Source organism: Phocoena phocoena, chromosome 12, assembly GCF_963924675.1.
Source record: "Phocoena phocoena chromosome 12, mPhoPho1.1, whole genome shotgun sequence".
Taxonomy (NCBI): domain Eukaryota; kingdom Metazoa; phylum Chordata; class Mammalia; order Artiodactyla; family Phocoenidae; genus Phocoena; species Phocoena phocoena.
Genome location: NC_089230.1, coordinates 63,679,936 through 63,691,183, shown reverse-complemented (window position 1 = coordinate 63,691,183; position 11,248 = coordinate 63,679,936). Strand labels below are relative to the sequence as shown.

Genomic DNA, 11,248 nt, shown 5'->3' with positions numbered 1-11,248 from the left:
TTTTTTAATTGGAGATTCTTTCAAAGGTACCCAGTGTAGTAATGTGTCATAGATTAACACTACAAAGGTCCAAAGCTATAAACAACTTTTCTAAAACAAAGTCCTTATGAAGAATAAACACAAATGATTTTAAAAAGGAATAGTCTGAAATCACGTATTTAAGGAAAATATTTCATTGATTTTAACAATAAGATCATGATTTTATTTGACAAATATATTCTTTCTTAAATTCTTTATGTACATTTTAAAAAGTCTATCAGATAAAAAGGAGGTTAGAGAGCTCAAGGTGTTTGGATGTTTTTTTCAGGTAGTACTTTGTTTATTGTCACTGCTGTTTTCCCGGCCACCAGTGGTGGATCCTAAATTCCCTTTTTATATATTCTGGTGGCACTTAGGAGTTCAAGTCTATAGGTGCTTCTTAAATCTTCTCTTCACTGTAGGAAGGACCCAGGATATCAACTGTCTGCTAGCAGCATTCTACGCATATACTGAAGGCCAGTACTGTTCTCTCGTGGTCCATAGTCTCCCTCATAAGGGAGAAACGCTTATCACACTTGAATTCCGGTTCCATGTAAATGGAGCATTTGTGCTCTCATAGTCTGAATGCTGCTCATGATTTTCTTTTGATGGCCCACCAGTGTGATCCCTAAACTCATCACATCCCTGAAAAAGACAAATGCGGTTTTTATTAGTTACCTTACAAAAATTTTATTTGGTACTAAACTGTCATCAGCTCTTTAATTAATCTGTTTATCTCAGGCACACAGATCTTATCTTGGTGTTCTTGGATATTAAGATCCTGTTCCCACAGTGGGTCGGATTGGCAACCTGCATCAACATTATCCTTTACCCTGCTACTCAGGATCTCAGTTTGTCATGATCAGTTATTTTTAAACTATTTGACCTTTTTTTTTAACAGGGTGAGGTGACTTTATTTTTTGGCCGCTATGCGCGACTTGTGGGGTTGCTCCCCGAGACCAGGGATCAGGCCCGGGCCCTAGGCAGTGAAGGCACCGAGTCCTAACCACTGGACCACCAGGGAATTCTTTGATTTGACATTTTATTTAAGAAATTATCAAAGCCTTAAGATTATGATTAACTTAAGGTACAGCTAGGAAACGTTACTTGAAATGTAGTATTCTTGAATCTAAGGAAAGTTAAAAATATTTCATTGTTTAAATAGGATATAGTATGAATGGAAACATGGCGTGGCTCTAGTAGATCAAGAATCATCAAGGATCATACAAAGTGTTATACTGAGTTTAATCAACGTGTGGTAACCCTGAGCATGTTACTGGTTGTATATTTCAGTTTAGTACAATCATTTGACCACATTTTGGAAAAAAAAAATTCCTTAAAGTGTGCAATACCTATGTTTAATAGCCTAAATTTGCCATACGCCAGCTGTATCTATTAGCCAAAAAGACTGAGCTTAGGTATTTACAAGTAGCTAAAATATAGCCACAGTAGAGTACTGAGATATTTCATAGCCGTGGTCTAATGAGACCTTGAGAAGCACGGTTTTTCAGGGGAGTAGATTACTTTGCAGAGACAGGTGTAATTACATCAGCTCTACCCACGTAGTGTCTAGCAGAAAACCAAACGAGAGAGCATGCACATGCCGAAATTCATATATGTGCCATTTCCTGACATGCCAGGAAAGAGTACGTGATTGCTGGCTTTCTTCTCATCTGAAAAACGTGAAACACTTCTCCCAACAGTACATAAATAGCATCCCACTAATAGAACCTTGATAATTGTTTCCCATTTTCAAACACACTGACTGAGAGGAACTGCATTGCCTGTAAGAGTTATACTGCAGCCAAGGAAGCTGAGGTCCAGAGATATTAAATGTATTTCCTAAGACCACATAATCAGTTATAGAGCCGGAAAGAAATATTTACTTCTTTTTACCTCCAGTTCAGAGCAATTTCAAATACTGTTTTATCAGGCCATTCTTCAATTAAAAAAAAAAATCAATCAATCACAAACCTTCCAAAACTTAAGTTAAATTCTTATGACGGTTAATTGAATTAGGCGTCCTTTGACCTCTTCAGAAAGTGCTCGTACTGGATTTCATAATGCATTTTGGTATTAAAATTCCGAGATTTTTAATGTCTGATACAAACATGGTGAAAGAAATCCTCTTTTGCAATGGAGAAAGTTTCCCCAGTGACTAGGAATCTAAATAATACAGCAGGAGTTTGGGATTGATATGAATATACTGCTATATTTAAAATAGATAACCAACAAGGACCTACTGTATAGCACAGGGAACTCTGCTCAATACTCTGTAATAACCTAAATGTGAAAAGAATTTGAAAAAGAATAGTTATACATGTATAACTGAATTACTTTGCTGTACACCTGAAACTAACACAACATTGTTAATCAATTCTACTCCAGTATAAAATAAAAAATTTAAAAGGTAGATAATACAGCGGTTAATGAAAGAGGAAGTCTCACTGGGTGGTGTTTTGAACTCTGGCTATGGAGACAAATTAGCTACCACTTACGATTGAGTCAGTTTAGGGCAAATATTTAAATTCTCTGAGCCGTAGTCTTGTCATATGTAAAACTACTGACTTAATAAAATTGTTGCCATGAAGGTTAAAAAAGATATTGTATGTTCAGAAGTCTGTTTAGCAAAATGCCTGGGACATAGTAGGCACTTATTAAAGAGACAATTTTCTCCCTGATTTTAGGGCTCATACCTCTTTAATATATGGAAGATGACCTAAAGTCTAACGTTTGGATTGCACCTGATACATTCTTCAATATAATTTTGCAGGTTTAAGCTTACTCGATAGTCATCCTGGCGACTGATTCAAGGGAGTTGTAGCCGGCTGCTGTGAAGTTATCTTTATATCTTTCCATCTTAATAGCTTGTAGCCATTCTCCAACTGAACAAAAGGCAGTGAAGTCAGGAGTGTTTTGATCCAAAAGAGGGCTTATTGGCCTGGGTGAGAATAATACAGAAAAGCAAATTTTTTCATGAATTATGAAAGAAAGCATGCCTTAGCCCCACAAAAATAAGGATATAAAAAATAAAATTACGTATTTAATTGATATTGTAATAACAAATAAACAGATATGCTAATAAAAATCTAATGTGTAAAGTTTGCCCAATAATTCCAAATTCCAAATGCATAAACAACAAGGTCCTACTGTAGAGCACAGAGAACTATATTCAATATCCTGTGATAAACCATAATGGAAAAGAATATGAAAAAGAATGTATATATACGGATAACTGAATCACTTTGTTGTACAGCAGAAATTAACACATTGTAAATCACCCATACCTCAATAAAACAAGTTTAAAAAAAACACCTAGGGCTTCCCTGGTGGCGCAGTGGTTGAGAGTCCGCCTGCCGATGCAGGGGACGCTGGTTCGTGCCCCGGTCCGGGAAGATCCCGCATGCCGCGGAGCGGCTGGGCCCGTGAGCCATGGCCGCTGAGCCTGCGCGTCCGGAGCCTGTGCTCCGCAACGGGAGAGGCCACAACAGTGAGAGGCCTGAGTACCGCAAAAACAAACAAACAAACAAAAAACAAAAAACAAAAACAAAAAAACCCAAAACCCTACTAACTACAAAATTTCTATTTTATTTAGATATGATGACCAGCAGATTGCATCTTCCATATACTTTTCAGAGTATGGCCAACAATATTTGTAATCAGTAGATATTTGTTCATTTGCTTCTCTGAAAGTAACTGGGAGTACAGAAAGCACATCTGTCTGTGGACTAACTTGTTCAGAGGGTGCTTTTGAGAACATAATGCACCCACTGTACTAATGGCACCCCTTGTGCGCCTTGTGAGTTCATACACCTCCGCAAGGGCCTGACTACAGTACAGACAACAGAGCAATAGGTCTACCTGGCAGCTGAAGCTGAATAACTACTAATCTACATTACCATTACCATGAAGCATGCATGGGGCGGTTAGGTTCTTTTTAATGGGTATACCTCTTAAATCATATATTGAATTACCTTAATAATCTTTAACTTCATGGAATCATTTTACTATGAAACTCAAAGCAAAACAAGCCAATAGATAATATGGATATAATAAAAAACTAGGGCAACAGCAATAAAAATCCATGTAATATTGATAATTTGAAAATGTGAAATGCCACCTAATCACACAAATCCACTGAGAAAGTTTTCTAAAATGACAGAGTGATATTGATCATAAATTTTATTTAAGGCAATAACAATGAATAGATCTCTTTAAACACTGATTTAACTAAGGCAAGCCATCTGAAAAGAAAAAAAAACTTCTATAAAGATAAGAAATTTAATATGGACTTTAATAATTTAACACAAATGTCGGTTTGCCATTGGAGTGGGGCTGAGGAGATAAATGGTTCATATGAAGTCTGAATTTCTCCCAGGTTTCATTTCTTTAGCTATTTCTTACCTACTACACGTTCCCAGGGGTGTCTTCAGACTATTTGGGTTTCGAATCATTTTGTCTAGAATTCCAACTATCTGTTCAAACTTTGGCCTTTCCGCACGTTCCTTCTGCCAACAATCCAGCATCAGCTGGTGCAGCCCAGCTGGGCAGTCCATGGGTGCTGGTAAGCGATAACCTTCTTCTATTGCTTTTATAACCTAATAGCCAAAAGGACATTAAAATATTACTGACTGAGATTCAATTATAATCAAAGGAATTGCCCAGGAGGCAAAGTGATTTATCCAGATAAGAGTAAAGTACACTGCTATGCAAAAGACTTACTTATTTTTTCCAAAACATCCATAGATATTAAGCATGCTGTTAAGGGGTGCATGAAGCGCAGGGTATGATGACATTTCCTAGCTAATTCAGCAATAGGGAGCAGCAATCAAGCTCACCCAGGGCGCAACAGATGGAAACGTTTTTAATGTCATCCCAGAGGTTTTCAAAAGGGAAGATGTTAACGGAACCATTTTATTGTATATAGCTGTGCATGTACATATCTTCCCATACATTTATGTATGGATTCCTCAAGTTGTAAAAAGAAGGTTTGAGTTACCCAGAATTAGCCCCTACCACAAAGTTTCACTTTTTGAAGAGTTCAAATGATACTTTTCAACAAGATATCCAAATATGTGAATGTACTATGACAGAAAATGTTACCAAGCACACTATTATTTTAAACAATATGAAGCTTATATACTGATGAACTGTATAGTGTTACAAGATACAGTATTGTGTTAGAACCTATTTGTACTGTTCATAAAGGTGATTGGATCACTTCCCAACTCCAAGTCCCGTGACCTCACACAGGCAGACTGAAACCAGCCTTAGGGGCTGGAGGGAGGAAGGTGTTATACCAGGAAATTGGGAAAGGTTACAAATCAGTTTCCCACTCAGAGTGCTGGCTGTTAAACTTTTATCAGCACATCACTACCCATTTATATCTATTAACAGCCTAAGAGGCTATTTGTATCAATCTTTGAATGTTAATGCACACTAAGCCTCCATAAACATTTGTACACGGCAATCAGAAAGTCCAAAAATTACTTATTTCGCCTTGGGTTTTTTATTTATATGGAAAGCAAAAAAAGATTTTAAAATCAGACATTGTTACAAATCTGAGCAGCACAGGGAAAATAATAGGAAAGCAAAAAAACACAAATAAGAAGGACTTGTAAAACATCAAAATATTATTCAAGAGGGATTAACAAATCCTTTGATACTAACATAATAGTAATAGAAATGTAGGAAAAAATGGCTCTCTGGAAAAAAAAAAGAGGTAACCTTGAGTTTTTGAAGAAAACAGGACTAAAGTAGGCAGACAAAAGCTGGCTTTAAGAAACGTCAATGAACTTAATATTTGTAGGGAAACATATCCTTAAGATGCTTGCTGACATTCAAGAATAGCACATTAAAATGTGAAAGGTTGTAGGATGGAATAAATGAAGTAGCTAGCATCAACAATTTTTAGACAAAATCCTCTGTATAAGAAAAACTGTGTCCACTTTTCTTTAAGGAAAATTTATATATGTAAATTGATAAAGTTTAAAAGGTAAAGAGATAAACTTAAATAGAATAATTTTTGAAAAATTTCATAAGTATAAAATCTTCAGCCCCAAATCTCCCCTGATCACTAGGCTGTAAGTCCATTAGTTTACTAGATATCTTCCCCTGGATTTTCCATAGGAACTTCATACTTTATTTAAAATTGAATTCTTTTACCTTTCCCCAAAGCTCTTACTCTTTCATTTAATGACACTTCCAGTCATCCCATCCAGAGAGCTGAAATGAGAACAATCTAGACTCTCTTACATGCACAGACAATTAGTCACCACTTTCTGATGATACTACTTCCTAAATACAATATACTCAGATGGTAGAAATATTTTTTCGTATATGTATATGGATATCTCTCTATCTCTGTGTGTGTGTGTGTGTGTGTGTGTGTGTGTGTATATATATATATATATATATATATATATATATATATATACATACACAGTGCTGTAATTGGAAATGGCTTTACTCTGAAAATTAGGTTAATGGATTGGTGAAAATTATTTACTTTTGCTTATGTACTTTTGTTTTAAAGCTTATTTACCCTAAAGTTTATTATTAATTTTGAATACAACAATTTTTAAAATGTTACCTTTATATTTGTTTTATTAAATTGGTATGGGGTGGGGGGAAGTGTGGTAGAAAATACCATGAACATAATCGATTAAAATACAGCACATAAATATATATTTATTTTTGCAGTAATGGAGCCATTATCCCATAGTTTTGTAGTTATGTCTTTACCAAGTCTCACACTATGGGATCTTTCCTTCAGTACTTTATTTTGAATAACAGCTAGGGAGAAAACGCTTTAGCGTTAAGTGACTTTAATCAGTGTTGGTATTGAATGCTAGTGAAAGTCGTATGAGAGTTTTAAAATTTTCCTGTTTATGACTCTGTAACTACAAATGTTGGATATCATTGTAAACATTCCTCTATAATATCCCTTTAAAAAGCACACAAGAAAACATACACAAATGGGACCTCTGTAAAGATCATCAACATATAACTACAGGAGGAATTAAATTAAAAAAAAACTTTTAAATGCAAAGAATTTCATGTGGCTTTGTATAACACTCCAGGGAAAGTGCTATTTTAGGATTCAAAATTGCTCTATGTTAAGTTAGATAAAACTAAAAATAATATGCTTTGGAAAGCTGGATTAAGTTATTTAAACAGTGGCTCAAGTTGTGAATAAGTAAATTAATAACTGGTAAAACTTTATATATTCAAAATGACCAAATAGTAAACATTTATTTTTATGGGGAAAAGAGTGGCTTTCCTCTATCTTGAGGTTGCCTGTATCTGAACATATGCAGTATTTTTCTGAATTGATGGGACTCCACCCCCATGCTCATAAGATTGGGGCAATGCTTACTATTTTCTATCACCTCCTATTTCCCCACTTGTACCTTTTTCTCAGAAGCTCTGAAAGGAACAATGCAGGTAGAGAAATCTTTCCTTTTTTATTTCCTTCTAAATAATCTTTGAAACGTACATCTAAACCTTATCATGATCCTCTTGACAAAATAGCCTTCAACAGCTCTCCAATTAGAATTCTTTGGCTTTGAGCACAATATATTCTTAAATCTTTGTGCCAATGAATAAAGTAACATGAAATAACTCTTACAGGAATGAAAGAGTTAGTAAACTTCTGTAGTTATCCTATTGCACTACAGAAATTTGACGATTCCTAGTATTAGAACAGAGAACATTTATCAACACAAAATGAAACTTCTAGCTCTCAAAAACACAGGGGTTGGGCTTCCCTGGTGGCGCAGTGGTTGAGAGTCCGCCTGCTGATGCAGGGGACACGGGTTCGTGCCCCGGTCCGGGAAGATCCCACGTGCTGCGGAGCGGCTGGGCCCGTGAGCCATGGCCGCTGAGCCTGCGTGTCCGGAGCCTGTGCTCCGCAAAGGGAGAGGCCCCAACAGTGAGAGGCCCGCGTACCGCAAAAAAGAACAAAAACAAAAAACACAGTGGTTTACAAATTTTTAAAGGAGCAGCAGCAAAGTATAATTAAAATAAGAGACGCTCTGGACTGGGAATGGACTTTGGGACTCCAAAGCTGCCATTAACAATCACGCTCCTACCTACAGGGGCACCAGAGATACGTGCTGCGAACCTTGGTCTCTATAGGACATAGTTTGGCATAATTCAAGGCAAGCCTGTTGAGGATAAACCCGCCCTCAAGGGATGATTCAGCCAGGAACTGAGACTTGAGGTTCCGCAGGTTTTATCTGGTTAGCCTGCCAGAGAAACAAGTTATCTTTTAAGGATACAATAATCATAGTAAATATTTATTGAATACTTACTATACGATTAGCATTGTTTTAATTATCTATTTAATCTTTACAAAAACCTTATTAGGCAGGTATTTTTATATTGATTCTAGAGACAAAGAATCGGAGGTGCTGAGAAGTTAAGCACCGGGAAAACATCACATAGCTGTCAGTAGAAGAGACAGAATTTGATGGAGGCTGTCTGACCAGAGCCCATGCTGTTGAGAGCTGCATTATATTTCCAACTGGGAAAACAAAAAGTGTGCTGTGCAAATAGTTACACGTTCTCAGAAACAACAAAACACACAGTAAGATGACTGATCCTACACTTCCAAAAGCATTATGTGATTATCCATGGAATTCATTTAAAACATCTTTTTGTGAAATTACTAGAAACCCCTTGGATTTGCCTGTCGAGGTATGGCCTTAGCATTATAATAAAAGTCAAAGAAAAAAAGGAAAATATTCATAGCAATTTCTAATTCTAGATCATTCCCAGAGGGATAGGAAGTGACTAGGGTAAATGACATTTTAAAAGAACACTGGGATCCAACAGGGGACACTTCTTAGACTGCAGAGAAATACTTGGAAAACACACATTTGCTTGCCGAGATGTATTTCAGTATTACTACAGTATGACACTAGTTAAGAGAAAAAGGAGCACAGACAGACCCCATGATAATGGGCCTATAATACCTCAAAATGGGAGATAACATGATTGGCTTCTGTTCTCCACTTATGCCCATTTTCATCTCATTAACCTCACAATAACATGACCCACATTTTAGGCAATTAAATATTTTGGACCCCACCTACAGGATTACAGCAAAGTTTTACCAAAAAATCCACAATTTTTTATATCTTAATATAAAAAAAGTAATAAATCAGTGGTGACTTTTAAAAGGAAAAGTTGAGGGCTCACAGTTTAGCTGAGGATAAACTTAGTTACAAGCATATTATATTTTCAAAGCTCTTAAATGTCTTTTCATGGACCACTTTAAAGAATTATCTTTATGTCTCCTATCTTTATGGGTGCTTAATTTTTTACTATCCTTGTGACTACCTACCAGTAAATCGGATGATTTATTGGCCTACCTTAAGGTAAGAAGAAATGATTTTGTTGAGTACTATAAACAGGAAAAAAAGTAATCCATATAATGAAGAATTTTAAAATTTCATAATTTGACTATGAAAATTATATTTGGACTAATTAAGACATAAATTCAATTAAAAGACAGCCGCTGTGAATGCCAAATATAAGTATTTCCAATTTGTGTATTATGTATTATATTTGACTGCATTTATACATATAAGTTCTGTCTTTGAAAGGTCATTAATGGAAAGGGCTAAACACCTACAGATTTTACAGAAGAATGAAAGTTGGAAATTTATTGGGAAAGCCTACCCTTTTGGTTTTAACTGCAAATACCTAGATTCTAACTGATTCCATTGCAGTTAAAACTCAGGAAATTTATGGGCACATGAAAAACAGTGAGGAGTAATCCTGTGATAAACCTATTTGGGTGTGGGGAACTTCATACATATGCATATTATCTTTTCCCAAGATTTTCTTGCTTATTCCCTGCTTTAGAGTGCAACTAAAGCCTCCTGGCACTATCTACCTCATTGATTTTACAATACAGTCAGCCCTCCATATCCTGGGAGGATTCTACATTTTCAGATTCAGCAGCCATGGATGAAAACATTTCAAAAGAAAAAGGAAAACCAGAAAATTCCAAAAAGCAAAACTTGAATTTGCCACACACCAGTAATTATTTGCACTGCATTTACATTGTATTCATCTCTATTTACATAGCATTTATATTGTATTAGGTATCATAAGTAGTCTAGAGATAATTTAAAGTATACAGGAGGATGGGCACAAGTTTAGTGCAAATACAATGTCATTTTGTATAAGGGACTTGAGCATCCTCAGATTTTGGTATCTGCCAAAGTCCTGGAACCAATGTCCCATGGATACTAAGGGACTAGTGTACCTCTTTTTTATTTCTTCAGAGCGATCACAGAAACCTCACTTTATTTAGCTTTCAGCCTAGAATTCTGTGGAGTTCCTGACAAATATTAACTATCAACTTAGATCTTGTTCTCATGGTGACTTAAGAAAAGTCGCCTGTAATCCGAGGTATTGAAATTTGAGGGCTTTCTAAAATCCCTAACAAATTTCTAGCAACTAAATTTAAACAATATAAAGTGAGTTGATTCAATCAAGGGTGATTCTCTCGATCAATCTAGACTGATTTTTAAAACATTAATGTCTCTGAATATCTGATGAAAGCAACAGTCCCAGAAAAATAACATATATTCACATATACAGAGGATTTCCATATGCATCAGGGAGTTGGCAGGTCACTTAAGTCTCTCCATGGTCTCCTACCCAGAGACTCCAAGAAAAAAGCTTTTCTCTAGAGAATTTTTTTGCTAGAATGGAATTCATTATTTTAAATTATCCAGTTTTTCCCACCATTTGTATATTGAAGATTAAACATATAATTGCTCAAATACCAGTTTAACATAAGTATAAAATAATGAATATTATGCTTTAAGAAGAATATTAATATCAGTTTCACTATAAAAATTGAACTGCATAGGTAATTTCTTGTGTTTGAATTTAATAATTTAATAATTCCGACCTTTGTGATTAAAAAAAGAAGAAAGATGGTGCTAAAATATTCTAGGTCAGAAGTAAACTTCATTGTGCCTATAAAAATTTCATTTGATCAGTAAAAATATTTATTAATACTTGATAGACTAAATATACATTTATGATATTTAATTTTCAAGAAAAACAGTAGGGAATACTAAAAACTAAATTGAAGATATTTATTTTTTTTCTTCTTAACCATTTCTATTATTTATTTTTAGAAGTTAAGGGAACTTTGAATTTAAGTCATCTTATATTCCTGTCATTCCCTTTATGTTTGAATCTA

The 11,248-nt window shown here is 35.3% G+C and overlaps 1 protein-coding gene across 5 annotated transcripts in view; it reads right to left on the bottom strand.

Moving 5' to 3' along the window:
- Positions 1–548: 548 nt before the first annotated feature.
- Positions 549–11,248, bottom strand: part of EPHA7 (EPH receptor A7) — a 163,646-nt gene continuing 152,946 nt past the window's right edge. For all 5 annotated transcript variants that reach the window (XM_065888517.1, XM_065888512.1, XM_065888513.1 and 2 more), the window contains 3 exons: positions 4,423–4,616; positions 2,804–2,959; positions 549–663 (listed from right to left, as the gene is read on the bottom strand). In XM_065888517.1, the coding sequence (XP_065744589.1) occupies positions 549–663; positions 2,804–2,959; positions 4,423–4,616 (465 nt within the window). The remainder of the gene's footprint in view (positions 664–2,803; positions 2,960–4,422; positions 4,617–11,248) is intronic.